Below are 26,831 nucleotides of genomic sequence, written 5' to 3' on the forward strand. Positions count from 1 at the left end.
CTGACTTCATCAAAAATAAGGTTATGGGTTCAATACCCAGGTTTACTCAGCCAATGTTGTGCCCTCATAGCTAGGCCTACTATGCTATTGTTGGGCTATTGGGCAAGGCCTTCAGCTCTCAACCATCTGTGCTTCCAGGGGATATAGAATGTGCTGACTCCTATTACTACAAGGTTGTGGATTCGATACCCAGGACTACTAAGCCATTATTGTGCCCTCATAGCTAGGCCTACTATGCCACTGTTGAGCTATTGGGCATGGACCTTATCCCTGAACCATTTCTACTCCCAGAGGACATAGAATGTTCTGTCCCCAATGATTACAAGGTTATGGGTTCGATACCCAGGTCTACTAAGCCACTGTTGTGCTACTATGCTACTGTTAGGCTATTGGGCAAGGCCCTTATTCCTCAACCGTCTCTATCCTCAGAACACAGAGAAGGTGCTGATTCCTTTAACAAAAAAGGTTGTAGGTTCGATACCCAGGTCTACTAAGGTGTATTTCTGCCCTCATACCTAGGCTTACTATGCTACTGTTGGGATATTGGGCAAGGACCTTATCTCCGAACATTTTCTACTCCCAGGAGACCTAGAATTTGACAACAAGTTTATGGGTTTGATACCCAGGTCTATTAAGCTGCTGTTGGGCAGGAAATCCAAACAAAAGGCAGTAGGGGCTCAGGGGTTAGAGCATCATCAGGTTGTGGGTTCTATACCAGGGGTGGGCAAGCCAGTCTTGAGGCCTGCTCCCCATTAGCTGCCCACCACTTCAGGCAGTTGTGCTCACTGTAACACTGGAGACCATGTGTTTCTAACAGGATTACGGTACGTTAGGTTGTTGTTTCTACACAGTGAGCTCCAGAGAAGGTCCGTCTCTTTTTTTTTTTTTGGACAGTAAAGTGAAATATAATTATATTATAGCCGGAACCGGCTGGCCGCACCGCGCTGACTGAAGTTATTACGCTGATTCTGAGCGAGGGGATTAAATCTGACACAGTTCTGGCTGGTGTCACGATCCCGCCCCTGCCGCTAATCTCCCGGCGTGGGTGTCACAGCGAGTGTGTATCAGTGTGTGTGTGTGTATGAGTGTTTGTGCGTGTGTGTATAAACCCTGGCGCTAAAGAAGATGAGCGTGATGAACGTGGGAAGTGTGTTGTCACGCATCTCGCTCATCACTTCCTGTTTCCTTTGCTGTTCGTTTTTTCTGGAACATCCCACGTTTCTACAGGCGAGATGCAGAACAGAGATTTTTCTGATCTGATTTTGATTATCTCTGTTTTCTGCATTTTACTATTTTTATGAAACTTTTTACTGGTTTTATTAAAAAAGCTTTTTTTTTATTATGCTTACGTTTAGAATCATTTAGCTGTTTCTGTACAGTGTATAGAAAGTAGTATAAATCACTTTTTTATGTATGGATTTAGTTATTTTAAATTTAATATAGTGCATATTATTATTGTGATAAGAAGTATTAGTACAGAAAGGAGGAACAATAATCAGTTTCATTATTATTTTGTAATAACATGTATAGAGGAATATGGATGATCACAAGCCATTAAGCCAAGCAGGACTGCTTGATTTAATGTACCAAGCAGCATAAAGTTATCCAAAAGCAGTGTGTAAGACTGGTGGAGGAGATCATGATGCCAAGATGCATGAAATTAAAACTGTGATTAAAAACCAGAAACCAGGGTTATTCCACCAAATATTGATTTCTGAACTTTAGTCAGTTATTATTGTTAATATTATATTGTGTATTATTACTTGAATTCTGTTTATATTTATTTAAATAAACTGTAAATAGCAAGTAAATCATGAGTGATTGTGTGTTATAATTAGTGCTGTCAGGTGATTAAAAATCATGAATTAATTACATGCTTGCATGCAATCACATTCAACATCAAATCATTTTTAACTGGGAATAAGAAAATGAATGAATAAATTATTGAATTAATGAATAATGAGTGAGTGAATGAATACGTAAATGAATAAATGAAGGAATTAGTGAATGAGTAGGTGAAAAAATGAATGAGTGAATGAATAAATGAATAAATGAGTAAATGAATGATTGAGTGAATGAATGAGTGAATGAATGAATGAATGAATGAGTGAATGAATAAATGAATGAATGAATAAATGAATGAATGAATAAATGGTTGAGTGAATGAACGAATGAATGAATGAATGAATGAATGAATGACTAGTTGAGTGAATGAAGGAACGAACGAATGAATGAATTAATGAATGACTGGTTGAGTGAATGAACTAATGAATAAATGAATGAATGAATGACTGGTTGAGTGAAGGAACAAATGAATAAATGAATGAATGAATTAATGAATGACTGGTTGAGTGAATGAACTAATGAATAAATGAATGAATGAATGACTGGTTGAGTGAAGGAACAAATGAATAAATGAATGAATGACTAGTTGAGTGAATGAAGGAACGAACGAATGAATGAATTAATGAATGACTGGTTGAGTGAATGAACTAATGAATGAATGAATGAATGAATGACTGGTTGAGTGAAGGAACAAATGAATAAATGAATGAATGTCTAGTTGAGTGAATGAAGGAACAAACGAATGAATGAATGAATGAATGAATGACTGGTTCAGTGAATGAACGAACGAATGAATGAACGAATGACTGGTTGAGTGAATGAACGAACGAGCGAACGAACGAACAAATGAATGAATAAATGAACGAACGAACGAACGAATGAATAAATAAATGACTGTTTGGTCCAGTTCTTATCAGAAGCAGAAAGAACAGGAAGTAAAGGTCAGATAATGTAAATATATATCCAACTTCCATACAAAATGTGACCGAAGGGATGAGATAATCTTCTGCATTTTAGGGTTTCCTGTTCTTAGAAAGAGGAAGTGAAACATACTTATGGAATATATCTGGAAATGAGAAGTGAATCTTATGATCACGCAAAATATATATATATATATATATATATATATATATATATATATATATATATATATATATTTTTTGGTTTTGGTTTATTTTTTATTTTTTTAAAGGTCCCGGCAGTTTACTGTAAAAGTTTGTAAACTGGATTTTGTACCATTTCTAGTTGTTGACTGGACGTAAATATATAAATCTGGTTCGAGCAAATATATTCATTTTACACAACAGTTTTTTAATGGAATAAACAGTTTTAAAATTGTGTAAATAGTTTAATTTTCCTCCCGCAGGATATTTCCGGGAGCTGCTGAACCGATCCGAGGCGTCTCTCCAGGACTCCTTCCAGACGGGGTTCGGATCCCTCTACTCCCAAAACTCCAGAATCTTCCAGGAGCTTTACTCCAACCTGCGGCACTACTACCGCGGCTCCAACCTCAACCTGGAGGAGGCGCTGAATGAGTTCTGGGGGGTTCTGCTGGAGCGGCTGCTGCGGGTCTTTAACTCTCAGTTCAGCTTCGGGGAGGACTACCTGGAGTGCGTCTCCAAGCAGTCGGAGACGCTGCGTCCGTTCGGAGAGACGCCGCGGGACTTCAAGCTGAAGGTCACCAGAACCTTCGTAGCCGCCCGGTCCTTCGTCCAGGGGCTGGTGGTGGCCGGGGAGGTGGTCCGAAAAGTGTCTCAGGTACCAGATTTCACTTCTTACTGCTGAGTTTGCTGGTTTAAGACAGCTCACAATGACGTAAACCCAAATGTGCCGTATTCTTCGCACTATAAGACGACTTAAAATGCTTAAATTTTCTTAAAAATCATTAGAGCTCAAACCAAAAAAATGTTTTTACCACTAGAAAAAGACATCTTTTCAATTTTAACTTTCAGCCCAAATTAGACGCTGTAAATATGTCTTCAAAATTAACGTCTTTTCAACTACTAGAAAAAGACATGTTTTTACCTTTTACTTTCAACCTAAATTTAACTTTTTTAATTTGTCTTCAAATCATCGTCTTTTCAATTTTAACTTCCAACCTAACATTTTTTAACTACTGGAAAAAAGACGTCTTTTCAATTTTAACTTTCAACCTACATTTGACCTTTTTAATACGTCTTTAAACCAACGTCTTTTCAACCATTAGAAAAAGACGTCTTTTCAATTTTAACTTTCAACCCAAATTAGACATTATAAATATCAACTACTAGAAAAATACGTGTTTTTACCTTTTACCTTTAACGTAAATTAGACATTGTAAATATGTCTTCAAACCAACGTCTTTTTAACCACTATAAAAATGTATTTTCACCTTTCATTTTTAACCTAAATTAGACATTGTAAATGTGTCTTTAAACTAATGTCTTTTCTACCACTAAAAAAAGACGTCTTTTCACTTTTAATTTCTTACCTAAATCAGATGTTGTACATATGTCTTCAAGCCAACATCTTTTCAACCACTGGAAAGGGACTTATTTTAAGTTTTGACTTTCAACCTAAATTTGACTTTTTAAATACATCTTCAAACCAACATCTTTTCAACCACTAGAAAAAACGTCTTTTCACCTTTCACTTTCAACCTAAATTAAACTTCTTTTCAACCACTATAAAAAGATGTCTTTTCAATTTTTACTTTCAACCTAAATTAGATATTGTAAATGCATTTTCAAACCAACCTCTTTTCAACCACTGTAAAAAAAGACTTATTTTCAATTTTAACTTTCAACCTAAATAAGACATTGTAAATACCTATTCCAACCAGCGTCTTTACAACCACTAGAAAAAGACGTCTTTTCAATTTTAACTTTCAACCTACATTTGACTTTTTTAATACGTCTTCTAACCAACGTCTTTTCAACCACTAGAAAAAGACGTATTTTTGCCCTCTCATTTTTAACCTAATTTAGACGTTGTAAATACGTTTTCAAACCAACGTCTTTTCAACCACTAGAAAAAGACGTGTTTTCACCTTTCACTATCAATCTAAATTGGATGTTGTGAATTTGTCTTTAAACCAACGTCTTTTCAACCGCTAAAAAAAGACGTCTTTTCACTTTTAATTTCTTACCTAAATCAGATGTTGTACATATGTCTTCAATCCAACGTCTTTCCGACTACAAAAAAGATGTCTTTTCACCTTTCACTTTTTAAACTAAATTAGACGCTGTAAATACATCTTCAAGCCAACATCTGGTAAAAAAAAAAAACACTGGAAAAATAAATTAGATGTTGTAAATGCATTTTAAAACCAATGTCTTTTAAACCACTAGAAAAAAACATCTTTTCACCTTTCACTTTTAACCTAAATTAGACATTGGAAATGCATTTTCAAACCAACGTCTTTTGAACCACTTTCAACCTATATGGAACATAGTTTCAATGAAGAGCTGGGACGTTTTTTTAACGTCTTTTTTACGGTTTTCAACGTCTTTTCAACGTCTTTTCGACATGGTGTTGTGGTGAGTGGGTTTAGGCTCATGTGCAGGTACTGCAGCCTCTGGTTGTATTGTATTAGGTTTTATTATCAGGATTACACGAGCTGTTGGTGCACAGTCGAGAGCCGATGTGAAGAGAGTTCTGTTATTAGAGGATCTGGATACTTTTGGACCCGGGTTTTTGTTTATTTCTACATATTTTATCAGTAGTGTAATGATGGAAGAAGGAAATGGGCTGTGTTGACAAACTGAAGCTTTGCTTGTTATTCTGGAATCTCCAGTTTCATGGGAAGAAGAGATTCATTTTATAATCAGGAATTTTAGAGATCAGGAGGTTTTTTTAAGTCAATGTGAATTTCACTACATCACCTCCTACTCAAGAGACATTTTATCCACTCAGACATTCTTAAAAGCATTTTGGTGGTAGCTGCCAATCCACCTTAAAACTCCTTCTATTGTAAAGTGTGTGAATAGTCTTGTATTTATTGTATATTTCGTATTGGTTTTGGGTTTGGTGCTCCGGTGGTCACAATAAACACTTCAAAAGCGATGCTTACCTGCTTCCACCAAAACAAAACGGGGACTCGTCACTGGCCGATATTGACATGCTGTTAAGAATAGTCGTGTTAATGGTCTGCATGCATGCAGTCCTGTCATGCAGCCGTCTGCCAACGGTGATGGCACTAACAGGGTGACTTATGGAGAGGGTTATTCCACCAAATATTGATTTCTCTTATTGAACGCTTAAAACTTTATGAATATGAACTTGTTTTCTTTGCATTATTTGAGGTCTGAAAGCTCTGCATCTTATTTTTGTTATTTCAGTCATTTCTCATTTTCTGTAAATAAATGCTCTAAATGAGAATATTTTTATTTGGAATTTGGGAGAAATGTTGTCTGTAGTTTATAGAATAAAACAACAATGTTCATTTTACTCAAACATAAACCTATACATAGCAAAATCAGAGAAACTGATTCAGAAACTGAAGTGTATATATATATATATATATATATATATACACAAATTAAATGCATTCTTAAAAACAACAATTGTCAGTACGGCCGGGAAGGAAGCAGGACTATCAGGAACAACCCTGACACACACACACACACTATACACACTATACACACACACACACACACACACACACCCTGCCATAGCAATCAGCCACTGCAGCTGCAATTAATGTCAACATTCCAGTGAAAGATGTCCTCTACCCATCTCCAGCACCATCTACACACACACACACACACACACACACACACACACATTCCAGCCCATCCCTGTAGAGGTCTTGTGTGCAGACTGTAGGAGGTCTGGAGTAAAGCAGTAGAGTCAACAAGATAATGATATTAAAGAGCGGTAATGTGATTACATCCATTATTATTATTATTGTGATAAAATCACATTACACTGTTAAAACCACCTTTAATTACAGGAGATCAGCATTTGTTACTCTGTAGATATTGTGGAAATCTTCATTAGAGCTTCTTTAACTTCTTGGAACAACAGAATGTTTTATAACAGAAATTCCACAGTTAATCCTGTTGGATGTGGTTGGTGCTTCTTGGTGGTATGCTGACATTACCCTGGATACCGTGGCTCTTGATGCATCGCAAAGAAAGTTATAGAAGGTACATTGTTCACCTGAAATGTTAAATAAGATTTTTATTTTGTTTTTCATTTTTACCAACTAGTTTAGGGATTCCTGGTTTGTTTGGTCTGGACTTTCAGATTATTCAGTTTGATACAAATTACAGAATGATTACAGGAAGTTAAACTTCATCAAAGTTGAAAATTTTAACAGTTTCTCCAACAAACACCCTTCAGACTGGGTGATACGGGGCATAATTTACCCTGATAAATCACTTTTTACACAGTTATCCAGCTCAAAGTAGCTCCACACCTCCTTACTAGAATCCGAGAGGAGAGCCCTGACATTTAAAACGAGGCATTAATAACTTTAAAAAGTGCAGAAAAAAGAATATTATTAAAAAACACTGTTTACATCCCATAATACTACTAGCTTCAGCTCCCAGCGCCGCCATCACTGTACTGATAATAACATAGACATACATACATAGACTCCGCATAGCCTGCCTCCTGGTGCCGACTGCTACACTATGCAGAGTCTATGTATATATATGTCTATGTTATTATATGCTATCAGTACAGTGATGGCGGCGCTCTGAGCTGAAGCTAGTAGTGTTTTTAAGGAGGGTAAAACAATTTTGATTGGTCTTTTTTGTGGTGAGGATACTTTCGAAAAGTTCTTGAAATTCTTCTTCTTTTCAGATTGACCGACCTTCATTTTTTCTTCTTAATTTTTTTTTTTTATCTTTATTTAGTTAAGTAGTTCTTGCTTCTCATAACCTGGATTCGAACATTACTAAAATATTCACTATTCACTGTATACCTGTAACTCTACCTCTTCACTACTTTACTTTAACTGATGCTCTCAAACTTTAACATTAAGAGACAAGAAATTCAAGTAATTAACTCTTGATGAGTTCAGCACAGCTGTTAACTGAAAGCCTGAATTCCAGGAGACTCTACCTCATAAAACTGAGTGAGAAAATAACTGATTAAAATCAGCAGTATTATATAGAGATAAACTAATTTTCTATAATTAGCACTGAAGTTATCTGAGATATAGTTGGCTTTCTCTCTTTCCTCACTCCCTCGTTTCCTCCCTCGCTCTGATTTGATGCCAGTTTCAGTGCAGTAATTTGCTGGATGAGTTTTTCTTTAAAAGGAACCTGAACTAGTTCATCTCGCTCATTACCGTCCGTCTGTCCTCGTCCTCGTCCTCCCTTTCTCCGAACGAGAGGAGAGGAAAGAAAGACACAAAGAGGAAGAGTCCGTCCATTCTTAATTAGAGTCGTAGAAACAGGAACAATGAGAGACGCGATTGACGGAGGACAGCTGCTCCCTCCTAAATTCCTTCATTCCTATTGAGGACAGCGTATTCCTCCGTCCTCCGTTCTCCGAACTGGGGCAGTGCGGTTCTGTCCTCGCTGGGAGGGAGGAGATCGCTCATATTTCTCTCTAATTACTACAGAAAATTCCTTTAAACAGAGCACATCTCCTCCAAACCGCCGGCGCATCCCTTTACTGCAGACGCCATTTAGAGCCAGCAGATAGAAAAGAGCTTTAGCCTGAAAAAAAGAGGTTCTATTAGCAGGGTAAGAGCACAGTTCTGCTCTAAATATTGCAATGCACATAACATTATGGGGGACATACCAGAGTTCAAAAGAGGACAAATTGTTGGTGCACGTCTTGCTGGAGCATCTGTGACCAAGACAGCAAGTCTTTGTGATGCATCAAGAGCCACGGTATCCAGGGTAATGTGAGCATACCACCAAGAAGGACCAAACACATCCAACAGGATTAACTGTGGACGCTGTAAGAGGAAGCTGTCTGAAAGGGACGTTCGGGTGCTAACCCAGATTTTATCCAAAACACATAACCTTAACCTCTATTGTCTGCAGCAGCTAGTAATTAGTAGGAATTAGTATTCGTGGTCCCACCCACCTCAGCTTGGGACCGCCCACAGGCAGCGCTGAACCCAGGATATCAATAGCAGAAGGAGCTGTAGCTATAAGGAGGAGCTAACAGCTCTGTTTACTCTGTTTAAAGCTAAGTGTAAACTGTGTAATTAACTATAGGTTTAAATCGGATCTCCGGTTGATTCTTTGTTTTACAGAGACCTTACATATACACTAGGGAAGCACGTTTTCACAAGGTAGCACAACTCGACAGAACCCCGGTCAAAGCAGATGTCATTCACGTCCGATTTTATGATATAATCATGAAACAAGGGCTGCTCTCCTTGAGTTTGATGTTAATTGAAATTCAAGGGGTAACTTTTCCTATCACTCTTCGTAACTAAGGCTGTATGTCTTAAAAAAACATTTAGTCCTTCGAGTTTTAGAGCTGTAAAATTGACTGTGGGGCTAGGCAGCATGTAGGCGTTCTCTGCTGCAGTGCTGTTAGCCAATCAGAGGCGATATGTGTTTGTATGTATGAATATTCATGAGCAAGAGCCGAAATCCTGTCTTTCCTCAGAGACCACTTATTTAGTGAACTAAAGCAGGGCTAAATAGAAACACCAGAGCACTTTTTTTCTCACAAAAAAACACAAGAAACTCATGCAAACTTGTCGTAAGATGTGCAAAAGTACTGGGTCATTATCTCTCTGTTGTAGAGAAGTGGGCGGAGCTTCTTCTGGTCATGGTGAACATAAGGTTTTTGATACAGTGCATCTGTGTAGTCCTTAATTGACCAATAGAAATGCTTTAAAATGACTATAAATGCAATATTTTTGCATTAACTTCTTCTGGAAGTTATGTGCTTTTATCTCTTTCCTATATATTTGTTGTTTTTGTGTTTTTTTGCATCATATTGGCGATATGTACCTCAGAAAGAGCAGCAGTGAGTCTTCTGACCTTCATAAATCAGCAGTATTGAATCAGATCCAGACAAGTGACCTTACTGCGAACAGCCTGGTGCTCAGACTATAGCCTAAATAGACAGTAGTGAAGAGACTGTAGTGTAAACAGTTGTGATACACACTCTAGTGAAGCCTCGCTCTGTCTGGGAATGATAACAGTCTGAACTCAGATGATAATAGTCTTAAATTATAATAATATTATGAACCGAGCAGCTTAGGGTTCACTGGAAGTACTGCTGAAAGCGTCGCTGCTGCACGCTGGAAAATATTACAGTATCCCAATAACCTTTATGGTGGTTAATGTGACCAATTACTCGTTCCCTCCGAGCTTTAGCAGACCTGCTGTAATGAATGGCTTCTCCATTTGTCTGGAAGTCAGAGACTCACTTTCACCCTTTTACCTCTGATAAAATATATGTATAAATAATAATAATAATAGTAATATCAGTAGTGATTAGCGGCGCACGGTTTGTAATATACGCCCTGCAGTGCTGGTTGTAATCACTTTATCTGCTTCAATCTCGTCACGTAACTCAATTAGCTATAGGATGTAGCCTGTGCTGCCAGTATAAACCGCCAAACAGGCACTCTGCCTTAACCTCAAGCTACTGTAGCATTAGCCGTGTGGCTAATAACATGATCAAATCTCATTGTTTTGGTGTTTGATGCCAGATTTGCTCTGGCGGAAAGGGAGTCTTCGTTAGCATGCTAAAGAGAAAGCGAGGTCATGAGGAAGTAGAAGAATCTTGAATGATCCAGATAGCCAAGGAAAGTCTAGAAAACCAGAAAACATCAGGGACTTTCTCAGGTGGATTATTCCAGACTTGGGGCAAGTGGAGTTCCAGTCCATCTTCCAGTGTTCATAAATCCCAATATCCACACTTTTGGATATCAGAGAACCTTGTACTTGGACCTCCATATGTAAGTTTTAAAGATATTTTCCAATTTCAAGAGAACTTTGCCCAAAATTCTAGAAACTCAAGACCAACATTTTTAAACCCTGTGGCAATTGCTTTTAAACCAGTTAGTTTTTTTTTTGTCCAGGTTTTTGCAACTCCATTGGGAAATGACAACAATTCATTTTAAACACTTCCGAGACTTACCTACCGAGAAATGTAATGGTAATGTAGACTTACAGTATGACAGATTCGTCTCCTAGAACATCATGTCCGGATTTTTTTAAATCAATTGAGAAATGTCTAGAACCCTGTGCTTTACTTATAGAATCCCTTGCCTAGATGTTTGGATCCCATTCCTACACTTCTAGAATCTCCTTCCCAGAGTTCTGGATCCCATTCCTACACTTCTAGAATCTATTGCAAAGATTTCTGAATCCCATGTCTACACTTCCAGAATCTCCTTCCCATAATCCCATGCCTACAATTCTAGAATCCTTTGCCCAGATTTCTAGGTTCCATCCCTACACTTCTACAATCCCTTGCAGAGATTTCTGGACCCTATGCCTACAATTCTAGAATCTTCTTCCCAGATTTCTGGATCCCATTCCTACACTTCTAGAATCCATTCCCCAATTTATTGTCCAGATTTTTGGATACCATGCCTACAACTTCTAGAATCCCTTGCAGAGAAATCTGTATCCAATGCCTACACTTCTAGAATTCATTTCCCAATCCACTTCTGGATTCCATACCCACACTTCTAGAAACTATTTCCTAATCTATTGCACAGATTTCTGGATGGCATACCTAAAATTCTATAATCCTTTGCCCAGATTTTAGGTTTCCATGCCTACACTTATACAATCCCTTGCCAAGATTTCTGGATCCCATGCCCTCACTTTTAGAATCCCTTGCCCAGATTTTAGCACGTTAAGATTTCTTTGAAATGTAAAGTGCATTACAAACAAAATGTAGTATTATTATTAATATTGTTACATTTCTAGATCTCCTGACTACACTTCTAGAATATATTACCCAGATTACCAGATCCCAAGACTACACTTCTAGAATCCCTTGCCAAGAGATCTGTATCCAATGCTTACAATTCTAGAATCCATTTTCCAGTCCATTGCCAAAATTTCTGGATTCCATGCCTACAATTCTAGAATATATTACCCAGATTACCGGATCCCATGACTACACTTCTAGAATATTTTGCACAGATTTCTAGATGCCATACCTACAATTCTAGAATCTCTTTCACAGATTTCTAATCGCCATACCTACAATTCTAGAATCCCTTCCCCAATTTATTTCACATATTTCTGGATCCCATGCCTGCACTTCTAGAATATCTTCCTCAGATTTGTAGAAAATCATATTTTCAAGTCCTCATCAACAGTAGATTTTTAGAACTTTAAGCACTGCTTCTTGGCATCCTTGCCCATATGTCTTGAACGCTATGCCAAGACATCTAGAACCTCATACTTAGATATCTAGAACCCCAGTATCAGCTCACTAGAACTTACTGATCCATGTCAGAACTTCTATAGTCTTAGAGTGGCACTGGGACAGTTGCTGGCCTGCGGACCTGCACTGCATAGACTCAGTGTTGGGTCTCTGTCCAGCCGTCTAATGATGTGATGAGTCACTGATGCTCTTGGGTGGTTGATGTGGCATCATTCCCCTCCATTAGCATGTTCCATCCCTCTATTACTCTTTTTTATTCTCCCACACTTTTTCTTTCTTTCTCACTTTTCTTGTCTCCTACGTTCCAACAATTCCCGATCTGTCTCCTGTTTCTCGAGTCTTGTTTCGCCATCGTCCCGCTGCCTCTGTTTCCCTCCCACTTTCCGTATCGCTATTCTCCCTGACCACACCGTCCCTCACATTTCTGCCTTTTTTCTCTCCTCATTAAAAATGTGCGAGTCACAGCTCCCTCGAGGGCTCTCTGCATGAGTGTGTATATTTGTGCGATTCGCAGAGAGAGCGTAGGTGTCTGAAAGAAAGGCCTTGTCTGAGTTGCAGACTTGTTTTGAGTCAAACTGTCAAACGTAAAAGAAACACTTTTATCGTTCCTCAGGCAGCTCCACTCAGAGAGAAACGTATGGCTGCCCTGATACACTCTGAAATACAGATTGTTTTTTTATCTTCAGTGCAATATTTGTTTGTGCAATATTGATATTGCAGGAGGCTGCACTTTCTATATGGGTACATCCAATCAGTGTTTCTGCAACTTTTCCTATCTTTGATTGTGTCTGTCTGTGTTTTGATGAATCAAGACATTTGTGTAACACATCAAAAATAACAAATTTTGGTCAAAGTAATAAATACTAGCCTACTATCCAGTAATAGGAATCAAATGATGCTTTTCCACTGCAAAACTGAATAGTTCGTAGCATGAAAGATAACTGTTTTTTGTGGCTTTTCTACACTTTAACGTTTTTTTTTATATTGTTTGGCATTAAAAGCTTCCAGAACTGGGCTGGGGCAACAAATCCGTTTATTAGGAGAGCTCGGGTACCACCATGCTAATGCATGTATTAGCAACTTTGGATGACATGGTTATTAGCATGCTAACACAGTGGTAGAGACTTTGAATGAACCTGGTCACCAATATGCCAATGCCATGTTAGCAATGTTGGATGGTTCTAGTTGCTGGCATGCTAACACAGTGGTGGTGATGTTGGATGAGCCTGGTCACCATCATGCCAATGCCATGTTAGTGACTTTGGATAATTCTGGTCACCATTATGCTAATGCCACATTAGTGATGCTAGATAAGCCCAATGGGGCTGGCATGCTAACACAGTGGTAGTGTTGTTAAATGAGCATGGCCACCATAATGCTAGCATCACATTGGCACTTTTGGATTAGCCCAGAAGCTAAAGACACACAGTTCTCCGTTTTGCAGTTAAGTAGTATGCTCGTTTTCGCAAGTCAGCATGCAGGAATGAGACTGGAAAAGTGATGGGCTGGTGTTTCTTTCTAGTGCCCAATGATTCCAGTCTTTTGAGAGGGGTATCCAGTTAGTTGTCTGAAAGTGGATGCGATTTCTGAATCATAAGAATATTAAATACTCTACACTGCTTCAGAAATTGAACCTCCCATCCTTCTGCACTTACTTTAAGACCTTACCTCCTACAATTCACGTGGCCTTGCCATGAGCACATTGGCCATGGTATTCCCTAAGCATCCCCTGAGGTAACACTTCATGATGACCAGTTTACACACTGCTGATCTAATGGTCTGTAATGTAAGTAATTAATGCATAAATGCTGCTTATTATGGGATGTAGTGAAAGTCCTTGGAGCACGTCTACTTGTGTAAATCACTCATAAATCACGGCTCTGGTGGATATTACCTGGAGGCACATCTTCACTGATCCCAGTACAGATTATATCTCTGTAATTTATGTCCTTGGCAGCTGAGAATCGTTGCTGTATCAGGGTGTAGGAGCAGCAGACGTAGCGCTAGCTCCTGTGGATATGAGGTGGTGTTGATGGGTGTAATAATGGCGTGGTATTTAAGAGACAGCTGTTAGTGAAACATGGCCGCCTGACGGAGACAAAGAGGCTATTGGTGCTAATCTCCGGTTTGTGTAAGACAGCGGGAACAGTATACGCTTTACATAACGGCTATACGCCGCGCTACAGCCTCGCTGACCTTCATGCCGGAGGATTCTCTGACTCAGCACAGTCTCCTCTTACACAGGCTACAAATCACAGCCCCAGCACAGCCACACCGACCACAGCGCCGTCCAATCAGAGCCCGGCCGGAACCCGATCGTTTTTCAATATTTACCTGTTTATGTGCTGAAATCAGACACTCTACTATCGTCTACAATTATATATTACATAAAAGATTCATTTCCCCCATCTCTTACCTCACCTCGCTTTACTTTCCTTTACAAATAACTATTTCCGCTGTTTGGTCTTTCTTTCCTTTGCTTTACACAGTAATTTATTGATGTTTCTGGTTTCTTTCCTTTACTTTTTCTATCAATTTAATTTCCTTTCTATAGTTGTCTGTTCCTTTCCACTCCTTTCATTTTCTGTTCTTTCATTTTCTTTCCTTTCCTTTAGTTCCCATAGTTTTCCATCAAGTTACTTTCTTTACCAATTCTTTCATTTCTTTCCCTTTCCTTAGTTTTTTCTTTCCTTACATTTCCTTTCCATTCATTAATGTTTTTCATTTCCTTTTATGTCCTTTCTTTAGTTCCTATAGTTTTCTATTCATATCCGTTCTTTACCAATAATTTTTTCACTTCCTTCCATTTCTTTTCCTTTCCGTTCCTTTAGTTACCATTGTTTTCCATTACATACATTTTCTTTATTTAATTTTTTTTTTGCTTTTCTTTCCTTTCCAAAGTATTACTTTCTTTTCTTTTCCATCAATTTTCTTTTTATTTGTTCCCATAGTTTTCCATTCCTTCAATTTAATTTACTTTCCTATCCTTTTGATAGTTTTTCTTTCCGTTCATGCTCATAGTTTTCCTTTCTGTAGATTCCTTTCCTTTCAATTCCTTTCTTTCCAACAGGTTTCCTTTTCTTTACATGAATTTATTTTCCTTTTCTTCCCATATTTTTTTGTTCCTTCCCATAATTTTTCTTTTGCATTTTCTTTCCTTTCCTTTCTTTCCTATAGTTTTCATTTACATTCCATTCATTTCCTCTTCTTTTATTTCCTTTCCTTCCCATAGTTTTACTTTCCTTCCTACTTTCTTTTGTTTTTCTTTGCTTTTTTTCATTTCCAGGAATTTACATTCCTTTTTCAATTCATTCCGTTCATTTCACTTTCATCCTTCCAGTCAAAACACACAACAACTCTAGGGGGCAGTGCAGCACTCAGCAGCATTAATGTGAGTTAAAGTTAAAGTTTTGAGGGATAGCTACCCTCAGCTTATTGGTGTGTCATTGCCTCTGTGGCAGGTGGAGGCAAATATAATATGTAAACCATTACGTTCATGGAGCAGCCGATTATATGCACGATCACATGACCAAACAGCCACCAATCTCTAGTCTTATAGCCAGTATCAGCCAGTATCAGCCGTCAGAGCGTCAGGACCGGAGGATTCTGCTGAGCAGAAATGCCACATCTCTGCGGATCCACATCATCACCCCGCTCTTCACCGTTTCCGTGGAAACTCATCATGTACTAAAGAAGAAATCTACGTAGTGTGAATTGTGGAAAATACTGGATCAGGACTAATGGTGAGCATTAGCAGCGATTATAGAGAGCTTGATGTTGATGCGGTTTACTTCAGATTCCGCTTACTCATCCTGTACATTACTGTTATTTAATAAGATATTTATTGGAGAGCATTTTCACCCAGTCTCTCTTTCTTATTACTGAATCATTAACTCTGATCTTAACTGAGGCTTTAGTGAGATCCTGCAGTTCTTTAAATGTTGTTCTGGGTTCTTTTGGGATCTCCTGGATGAGTTCTTCATGCCCTTTTGGAGTAATTTTGTTCGGTCGGCCGGTCACTCCTGGGAAGGTTCACCAGTGTTCCATTAGTGTTTTCTCCATTAGTGAATAATAGTGAATCACTGTGGTTCTCTGGAGTCTCAAAGCTTTAGAAATGACTTTATAACCTTTTCCAGACTAATGATCAATGACTTTGTTCAATTTCTTTACAATGTTCAGCTTTACAAAATGTGATTAATCACAGATCATTTATGGGGGGAAACACTTTTCACACAGGGCTAGATTGATTTGGATAGATTTCTTCTTTTAATAAATGAAAGAAGTATGATTAAAGAGCTATACCAAAACACTTTTTCACACTTCTGGAGCCAATTTTCCAAATAAAAAACATGGATGGAAAACATGATATATGACTGGGTGGTTGTACTGCAGTCCAGTCTGACTCACTCAACCACAGTCCACTCCCAGTCCAGACCCAATCACACTAACACCCAGTGGACACGCCCACCACAGACTGTAAACACGCGTCACGTGATGTTACATAAAAACTTCAGGAGCGTTACATAATCCGTAAGTGCAGGTTTTTACTCTTACAGCACGTAATTGTGTTTAAACGTGGTGCAGACCTCGTTTACAGTCGCTAACAATAGCGGCCACTGGTCAGCAGTGATGTCATTTTTTATCAGCTGCTCTCACGCTGGGTGAAGTTACTCTCGCACAGGGTTGCACTGTGCTGCACAGCTCTCGCACTGTGTTGTGCTGTATTGCTCTTCTGCTCTCATGTTGGGTGATGATGCACTGCTCTCGCGCTGGGTGAAACTGTGCTTTGCTGCTCTCGCGTTGTGTGACCTCTTCACGGTTAGTTGTGAATTTTAACTCAGATTTCCAAATGTGAGATTAATCACATTTAGTTTATGAAAGGGGCAAACACATTTTTTTCACATAGAACCAGGTTGGTTCGGATACGCTCTCGCGCTGGGTGGAGCTGCTCTCACCCTCTGCTCCCACCCTCCGCGCTGGCTGTTACAGTGATGTCAAATATTTCCAGAGGTCTGTGTCATGCTGCTCTCACAATGAGCGGTGCTGCCCTGCTCTTGCGCTGGGTGATACATCACACTGGCTGCTCTTGCGCTGGGTGATACTGCACTACTCTTGCTTTAAGTGGCACTGCACTACTCTTGCGCTGGGTGGTACTGTGCTGGCTGCTCTCGCGCTGAGTTTAAATTTAACTTAGCTTTTCCAAAAGTGTAACACTTTTTTTTACCAACACAGAACCATGTCGGTGTTGGTTGGGATTCCTTTTTAGCTTAAAAAATATAAAATAATAATGCTGACTGGTGCTGCGCTGCTCTCGGGCTGGGTGGCGCTGCTCTCACGCTGCTCTCGCGCTGGGTACAGGTTACAGTCAGTAGCAGGTGTAGAAGTCTGGAGTCTGAGCTGTACTGAAGCTGAAAGAGGAAACTGCTCAGGCTGAAGGAAATCACAGCGATTATCAGATAATTCACTGTGTATTCACTCGTCCAGCTTAGGGAGAAAAGATTCACTTCCTGAACCAATCACAGCTGTTTACTGGAGCTTGATGGGAAAATTCAATCAGACGTTTTTTTAACTCGCCCACCCAGATCCTGACTTATCACTCTTATCACACTCATCCTGTTCCTCGGGGTGATCTTTTTTCCAGGTCTTTAAGCGTCTTATAGCTTTATAAAATGACGTAAGCTTTGAATACTTTTTACTGTATATAAAATTTATTTAGGACTAAAGAAAAATCATGTTTTGCAGCTTAAACACTTCATATTTTTACTTTTTATATCCTGTTATAAATGACTTCACCCTGTTACAGTAATCGGAATCATTATAGCCAAAATTGGCATTTAATGGAAACGTGGTTGAGCTACAATTGCCCTTTTTTATATAGTGAATTGTATAGTAAAATTATTTTCTGTTTCTCTCTCTCTCTGTCTCTCTCTCTCTGTCTCTCTCTCTGTCTCTCTCTCTGTCTCTCTCTCTCTCTGTCTTTCTCTCTGTCTCTCTGTCTCTGTCTCTCTCTCTGTCTCTCTCTGTCTCTCTCTCTCTGTCTCTCTCTCTGTCTCTCTCTCTCTGTCTCTCTCTCTGTCTCTCTCTCTCTCTGTCTTTCTCTCTGTCTCTCTGTCTCTGTCTCTCTCTCTGTCTCTCTCTCTCTCTGTCTCTCTCTCTGTCTCTCTCTCTCTCTCTCTCTCTCTCAGGTTCCTCTGAGTGTGGAGTGTGTACGGGCTCTGATGAAGTTGACGTATTGTCCGCTCTGTAGGGGCGTGGCCTCGGCGAAGCCCTGCTCCAGCTACTGCAGGAATGTGATGAAGGGCTGCCTGGCCAATCAGGCGGATCTCGACACGGAGTGGAGGAACCTGGCAGGTGGGCGGGGCTACCTTTCACACCTTACAGGAAGAACCAGATTTCAGCACCAGTTTCAAAACCAGAAGCAAAATCAAAATCAGATTCACAATCCCAACCAGAATCAAAACCAGATTCACAATCAGAACCAGAATCAAAACCAGATTCCCAATCAGAATTAGTATCAAAACCAGATTCACCATAAGAATTAGTATCAAAACCAGATTCACAATCCCAACCAGAATCAAAACCAGATTCACAATCAGAACCAGAATCAAAACCAGATTCCCAATCAGAATTAGTATCAAAACCAGATTCACCATAAGAATTAGTATCAAAACCAGATTCACAATCAGAACCAGAATCAAAACCAGATTCACAATCAGAACCAGAATAAAAACCAGATTCCCAATCAGAATTAGTATCAAAACCAGATTCACCATAAGAATTAGTATCAAAACCAGATTCACAATCAGAACCAGAATCAAAACCAGATTCCCAATCAGAAATAGAATCAAAACCAGATTCACCATAAAAATTAGTATCAAAACCAGATTCACAATCAGAACCAGAATCAAAACCAGATTCCCAATCAGAATTAGTATCAAAACCAGATTCACAATCAGAACCAGAATCAAAACCAGATTCCCAATCAGAAATAGAATCAAAACCAGATTCACCATAAAAATTAGTATCAAAACCAGATTCACAATCAGAACCAGAATCAAAACCAGATTCCCAATCAGAATTAGTATCAAAACCAGATTCACAATCAGAACCAGAATCAAAACCAGATTCCCAATCAGAATTAGTATCAAAGCCAGATTCACAATCAGAACCAGAATCTGAACTAGTAACACAAGCATAATTAGAACTAGATACTGTATAAGAAACAAAATCAGATTTAGAATCAATATCAGAAACAGACGTAGAAATAGAATCAGTTTCAGAATAAAAAAAACTAAATCAGATTTAGAAGCAATATCAGAAACAGAATCAGATTCAGAAACAGATCTAGAATCAGATTCAGAAACAAAAGCAAAATCAGAACTAAAATCACAAACAAAATCAGATTCAGAGCTAGAGTCAGAAACATAATCAGATTCAGAATCAATATCAGAAATAGAATCAGTATTAAAAAACAGAATCAGATTCAGAAATAGAATTAGAAACAGAAGCAGATTCAGAATAAGTAACATAATCAGTATCAGAAACAAACAGAATTAATATCAGAAACAGAATCAGATTCAAAAACGGAATCAGATTTAGATTCAATATCAGAAACAGAATCAGATTAAGAAACAGAACCAAAAACAAAATCAGATTCAGAATAAAAAACAGAATCAGATTCAGAAATAGAAATGGAATCAGAACCAATATTAAAATGAGAACTGCAAAATCAGTATCAAACCAGAATCAAAAATCAAAATTAGATTCAGAATCAGTATCAAAAACAGAACAGACAGACTTTACTCCAACTCCCATAATTCACCTGCACCCACTATCAGAACTGTAAGTTAACATGAAAAATTATAAAAGCATTTATTTATTAAGTGTGTGTGTGGTGTGTGTGTGTGTGTGTGTGTGTGTGTGTAGATACTATGTTACAGGTATCTGATAAGTTGAACAGACCCTACAGTATGGACGCTGCGGTGTTATCTATGCCCCGACGCATCGCTGAAGCCGTCCTCTACATGCAGGACAACCTAAACACCTTCAACAGCAAGGTACCACACACACACACACACACTACACACACTACACACACACACACACACTATACACACACTACACACACACCATTTATTATGTGGGATTGGGCTGAACTGGTTCCAGTCAACAGGATTAAAAGGAATAAGTGTAAAAAGATTTTTTTTAAATCAGATTAAATTATCTCAGCCCTTCTATAAAGTGAAATATATTAGATAAAAATATTTGCACTATAATATTTAATATAAAAAAGTCTAGTCTTGGGTTTAACAGTATTTCGAAAGGTGGATTTCAAAAATAATAGGGAAATATTATATATATTCTGAAACAAGACCATTTCACCCTATATGTCCAAATACTTTTGGACAATTAAATATATAAAAAAATGCATTATTTAAGCTTTAAACATTAATACATATTAAATACATGATTTCTTATTGTTTTATATTTTGCATGTTTGTCTCTTAAATCTAAAAATATATATATTAGTCAAAGAAAACACAAGTAAACACAAAATGCACTTTTTAAATTAAGGTTATTATGATTAGGCATGAAAAATAAAACCAAAATCTATATGTTTCTGTGGGAAAACGTATTTAAAACATAACTTATCTGTGTTTTTTATCACACCTGAATTCAATTTCTCTAAACCTGATTACTGTTCACACCTGATCTCAGTCAATAAATCACTTAAATAAAACCTGCCTGATAAAGAAAAGTAGTTATTGATCATCTATTAGTCATTTATTTCTAAAGCTTTGAGACTCCAGAGAACCACAGTGATTCACTATTATTCACTAATGGAGAAAAAAAAAACACTAATAGAACACTGGTGAACCTTCCCAGGAGTGACCGGCCGACCAAACACAATTACTCCAAAAGGGCATGAAGAACTCATCCATGAGATCCATAAAAAACAACCCAGAACAACATTTAAAGAACTGCAGGATCTCACTCTATAAAACTATAAAACACATAATTTCAGAAAAAAAAAGAGCAGGAGTAACTTGGGTTCTGCAGCAGGACAATGACCCAAAGCTAAAAATCCTGAACCTGAGTCCTATTGAGATGCTGTGCATGACGTTAAAAAGGAGGTTTATGCTGGAAAATCCTCTAATTTGGAGGGATTGCAACAATTATGTAAAGAAGAGTGGAACTAAATTCCTCCACAGTGCTGAGAAAGTATTCAAGAAGAATAATGTTATATTGGTATATATATATATATATATATATATATATAGAGAGAGAGACCAATATCCAGTATATATTCACCAATAAAATGAATAATAAATGAATGTAATCAGAGGGCTGATGGGATACTGGAGGTTTTGTGGGGAAAAGGTCTGAGTGAAGCACCGTCGTTTTCGTCCTTGAGGATTAGCATAATTCCCACATAAGCAGTATGAATTTTTAATACGTGCTGATTGTGTTTAATGTATTAGCGCAGGTTTTAACGGCTGGCTGAGGGCCATGTAGCCGAGTCAGCTAACGTTTCTCTTCACTCAGAATCACACAGTATAAACACATCCACGACAAACATATACAATATAAATATAAATACATGTGGAATATATTAGTGTCAAAATTAAAGGCATTAAACATTAACTTCTCTATTTATCAAAATTACACTTAATCTGTGTATTTTCTAAAACTATGGAATCAAATTCTATTCATTTTGTTAAGAAATGTAACAACAAAAAAATCACAATTTGTCCTCAAACAACTCGTCATTAAGCTAGATTGTCGCTAAAATTAGCTAGCTTGTTCCTACCGTTAGCTAGCCCATTTCTAAAGTTAACTAGCTCCTCTCTAAGGTTAGCTAGCTCATTACTAAGGTTATCTAGCTCACCGCTAAGGTTAACTAGCTCATAACTAGCTTTAGTTCTCTACCAGGTAACATTAGTATTTTAGCTAGCTTGTCTCTAATGTTAGCTAACACATCACTAGCTTTAGTTCTCTCCCCAGTAACTTTAGTATTTTAGCTAGCTTATCACTAAGGTTAGCTAGCTTGTTGCTAAGGTTAGCTAGCACATCACTAGCTTTAGTTCTCTCCCCAGTAACTTTAGTATTTTAGCTAGCTTGTTGCTAAGGTTAACTAGCTCATCACTAACTTTAGTTTTGTCCCTGGTAACATTAATATTTTAGCTAGCTTATCACTAAGGTTAGCTAGCTTGTTGCTAAGGTTAGCTAGCACATCGCTAGCTTTAGTTCTCTCCCCAGTAACTTTAGTATTTTAGCTAGCTTGTTGCTAAGGTTAACTAGCTCATCACTAACTTTAGTTTTGTCCCTGGTAACATTAATATTTTAGCTAGCTTATCACTAAGGTTAGCTAGCTTGTTGCTAAGGTTAGCTAGCACATCACTAGCTTTAGTTCTCTCCCCAGTAACTTTAGTATTTTAGCTAGCTTGTTGCTAAGGTTAACTAGCTCATCACTAACTTTAGTTTTGTCCCTGGTAACATTAATATTTTAGCTAGCTTATCACTAAGGTTAGCTAGCTTGTTGCTAAGGTTAGCTAGCACATCACTAGCTTTAGTTCTCTCCCCAGTAACTTTAGTATTTTAGCTAGCTTGTTGCTAAGGTTAACTAGCTCATCACTAACTTTAGTTTTGTCCCTGGTAACATTAATATTTTAGCTAGCTTATCACTAAGGTTAGCTAGCTTGTTGCTAAGGTTAGCTAGCACATCACTAGCTTTAGTTCTCTCCCCAGTAACTTTAGTATTTTAGCTAGCTTGTTGCTAAGGTTAACTAGCTCATCACTAACTTTAGTTTTGTCCCTGGTAACATTAATATTTTAGCTAGCTTATCACTAAGGTTAGCTAGCTTGTTGCTAAGGTTAGCTAGCACATCACTAGCTTTAGTTCTCTCCCCAGTAACTTTAGTATTTTAGCTAGCTTGTTGCTAAGGTTAGCTAGCACATCGCTAGCTTTAGTTCTCTCCCCAGTAACTTTAGTATTTTAGCTAGCTTATCACTAAGGTTAGCTAGCTTGTTGCTAAGGTTAGCTAGCACATCACTAGCTTTAGTTCTCTCCCCAGTAACTTTAGTATTTTAGCTAGCTTGTTGCTAAGGTTAACTAGCTCATCACTAACTTTAGTTTTGTCCCTGGTAACATTAATATTTTAGCTAGCTTATCACTAAGGTTAGCCAGCTTGTTGCTAAGGTTAGCTAGCACATCACTAGCTTTAGTTCTCTCCCCAGTAACTTTAGTATTTTAGCTAGCTTGTTGCTAAGGTTAACTAGCTCATCACTAACTTTAGTTTTGTCCCTGGTAACATTAATATTTTAGCTAGCTTATCACTAAGGTTAGCTAGCTTGTTGCTAAGGTTAGCTAGCACATCACTAGCTTTAGTTCTCTCCCCAGTAACTTTAGTATTTTAGCTAGCTTGTTGCTAAGGTTAACTAGCTCATCACTAACTTTAGTTTTGTCCCTGGTAACATTAATATTTTAGCTAGCTTATCACTAAGGTTAGCTAGCTTGTTGCTAAGGTTAGCTAGCACATCACCAGCTTTAGTTCTCTCCCCAGTAACTTTAGTATTTTAGCTAGCTTGTTGCTAAGGTTAGCTAGCACATCGCTAGCTTTAGTTCTCTCCCCAGTAACTTTAGTATTTTAGCTAGCTTATCACTAAGGTTAGCTAGCTTGTTGCTAAGGTTAGCTAGCACATCACTAGCTTTAGTTCTCTCCCCAGTAACTTTAGTATTTTAGCTAGCTTGTTGCTAAGGTTAACTAGCTCATCACTAACTTTAGTTTTGTCCCTGGTAACATTAATATTTTAGCTAGCTCATCACTAAGGTTAGTTAGCTTGTTGCTAAGGTCAGCTAGCTCATCGCTAACTTTAGTTTTCTCTCTGGTAACTTTAATATTTTAGCTAGCTTGGCGCTTAGGGAAGCTAGTTCGTTACTAAGGTTATGTAGCTCGTCGCTAAGGTTAGCTAGTTCATCACTAAGGTTAGCTAGATCGTCACTAGCTTTAGTTCTCTACCAGGTAACATTAGTATTTTAGGTAGCTTGTTGCTAAGGGTAGCTAGTTCGTCATTAAGTTAGCTAACTCGTCACTAGCTTTAGTGCTTTATATTTTACCCATATATTTCACTATATGTCATGATCTCAGGTGTTCCAGGCGTGTGGAACTCCTTCAGAGAGCTCAGACCCCGAGGAGACGGTGAAGAGAAGCCAGAACCCAGCGGAGGAAGTGGGAAGTTCTTCAGGAACACGACTGGAGAAACTGGTGAGTACAAATTAAATTCACTATACATTTACTAACGTATATTTTTGCACTATAAGCTGCACTTAAAATCCTTTAATTTCCCCCCAAAAAATCATCAGAGCTCTTCATTATAATCTGGTGCTCCTTATGTATGAATTCTATCAGTCAGGTATTAAGGAGCAGTAAAGACACTCCACTGAAGTACAGAGTTATACAGGAGTTTCAGTAGTAAAGTTTCTCCAGCACTAAGGCTGGAGCAGCATTAGCATTAGCATTAGCTGCTAACCACAGCGCTTAACTCTAGCTCTTTCGCCATTCAGAGGTGAATATTGTCGGCAAGCAACATGCATCTATTTCTTTGCTAGCACTCCTGGAGCAGTATTAGTATTAGCATTAGCCGCTAACCACAGTGCTAAATGCTAGCTCTTTTACCAATTATGAGGTGTGTATATTGGACTGTAGTCTGTAGCGTGTTTACTGTGTTAAAACAAGCTACATGTGATGAAGCGCTAGCTAATATCGTTACCAGAACACTCAGGGTTCCTCAGTGTAGAACTGTCGGCTGCATTTACTAGCGCTAACCGCGGCTAGCCTTAGCGGACATCTGGAAATCTTAGCTTACTGTAGATTTGTTTACTTAGCTTAGCTTAGCTTTAGCTTAGCTTAGTGTTTCCTTCTGCTGAGTTAGAAAGGAAACATGGCGACACCCCTGTTCCTTACTAGTGTTGTTGTTTTATAATATGCCTTATAATCTGGTGTGCCTTATAGTGCGAAAAACACAGTACATGTATACTAATACTATGTACACAGAAGTTGGATTCAAAGCATAGATGCAAATTTGGGAGAATTCTATTGGTCTAAACCTCAGGAAATGCAATTCTAAAACAAAACACATGTGTAAATAAAGATAAACTATACCTATACAATGAAATGGTTTGAAATGCTTCACAGTTTGAATAAAATACTTTTAATTACATGAATTATGAAGTAATATCATAGTAATTGAATGTAATTAAAAGTATTTCCTGTACTCTGTAGTTATCAGACGTATCGAGGAAGCTGAGGGATATGATGCAGTACTGGGTGCAGCTCCCCGGGAGGCTGTGTGTGGATCGAGAGGGGAAAGCTAGTGATGAAAACAAGTGCTGGAACGGCATGGCAGTGGACAGGTAACACCTCCACCTCCACCTTTACACCATCACCTCCACCTATAACTACACACCATCACCTTCACCTCCACTCATACCTCCACACCATCACCTTCACCTTTATCTCTACAAGTTCACCTTCAACTTTACACCATCACCTTCACCTTTACACCATCACCTTTAGCTTTGCACCATCACCTTCACCTTTATCTCTACAAGTTCACCTTCAACTTTACACCATCACCTTCACCTTTACACAATCACCTTCACCTTTATCTCTACAAGTTCACCTTCAACTTTACACCATCACCTTCACCTTTACACCATCACCTTTAGCTTTGCACCATCACCTTCACCTTTAACTACACACCACCACGTCAACTTTACACCATCACCTTCATCTTTACACCATCACCATCACCTTTACACCATCACCTCCACCTATAACTACACACCATCACCTTCACCTCCACGCATACCTCCACACCATCACCTTCACCTTTATCTCTACAAGTTCACCTTCAACTTTACACCATCACCTTCACCTTTATCTCTACAAGTTCACCTTCAACTTTACACCATCACCTTCACATTTACACCATCACCTTCACCTTTATCTCTACAAGTTCACCTTCAACTTTACACCATCACCTTCACCTTTACACCATCACCTTTAGCTTTGCACCATCACCTTCACCTTTAACTACACACCACCACGTCAACTTTACACCATCACCTTCATCTTTACACCATCACCATCACCTTTACACCATCACCTCCACCTATAACTACACACCATCACCTTCACCTCCACGCATACCTCCACACCATCACCTTCACCTTTATCTCTACAAGTTCACCTTCAACTTTACACCATCACCTTCACCTTTATCTCTACAAGTTCACCTTCAACTTTACACCATCACCTTCACATTTACACCATCACCTTCACCTTTATCTCTACAAGTTCACCTTCAACTTTACACCATCACCTTCACCTTTACACCATCACCTTTAGCTTTGCACCATCACCTTCACCTTTACACCATCACCTTTAGCTTTACACCATCACCTTCACCTTTACACCATCACCTTTAGCTTTGCACCATCACCTTCACCTTTAACTACACACCACCACGTCAACTTTACACCATCACCTTCATCTTTACACCATCACCTTTACACCATCACCTCCACCTATAACTACACACCATCACCTTCACCTCCACGCATACCTCCACACCATCACCTTCACCTTTATCTCTACAAGTTCACC

At 38.5% G+C, this 26,831-nt stretch overlaps 1 protein-coding gene and 1 long non-coding RNA gene across 2 annotated transcripts in view; one reads left to right on the top strand and one right to left on the bottom strand.

Annotated features, from left to right (window-relative positions):
* gpc1b (glypican 1b) overlaps positions 1 to 26,831 on the top strand; it is a 103,231-nt gene that overhangs the window by 67,708 nt on the left and 8,692 nt on the right. Inside the window, exons 4-8 of the mRNA XM_049477347.1 lie at positions 3,212 to 3,603; positions 18,348 to 18,513; positions 20,089 to 20,219; positions 24,312 to 24,428; positions 25,446 to 25,576. Of these exons, the coding sequence (XP_049333304.1) occupies positions 3,212 to 3,603; positions 18,348 to 18,513; positions 20,089 to 20,219; positions 24,312 to 24,428; positions 25,446 to 25,576 (937 nt within the window). The remainder of the gene's footprint in view (positions 1 to 3,211; positions 3,604 to 18,347; positions 18,514 to 20,088; positions 20,220 to 24,311; positions 24,429 to 25,445; positions 25,577 to 26,831) is intronic.
* Positions 25,873 to 26,722, bottom strand: LOC125801622 (uncharacterized). Its single transcript, XR_007438829.1, has 3 exons — positions 26,648 to 26,722; positions 26,227 to 26,501; positions 25,873 to 26,160 (listed from the first exon to the last, which is right to left on the bottom strand). It is a non-coding gene; the product is annotated as an uncharacterized LOC125801622 (long non-coding RNA).

This window comes from Astyanax mexicanus, chromosome 4, assembly GCF_023375975.1.
Source record: "Astyanax mexicanus isolate ESR-SI-001 chromosome 4, AstMex3_surface, whole genome shotgun sequence".
NCBI lineage: Eukaryota > Metazoa > Chordata > Actinopteri > Characiformes > Acestrorhamphidae > Astyanax > Astyanax mexicanus.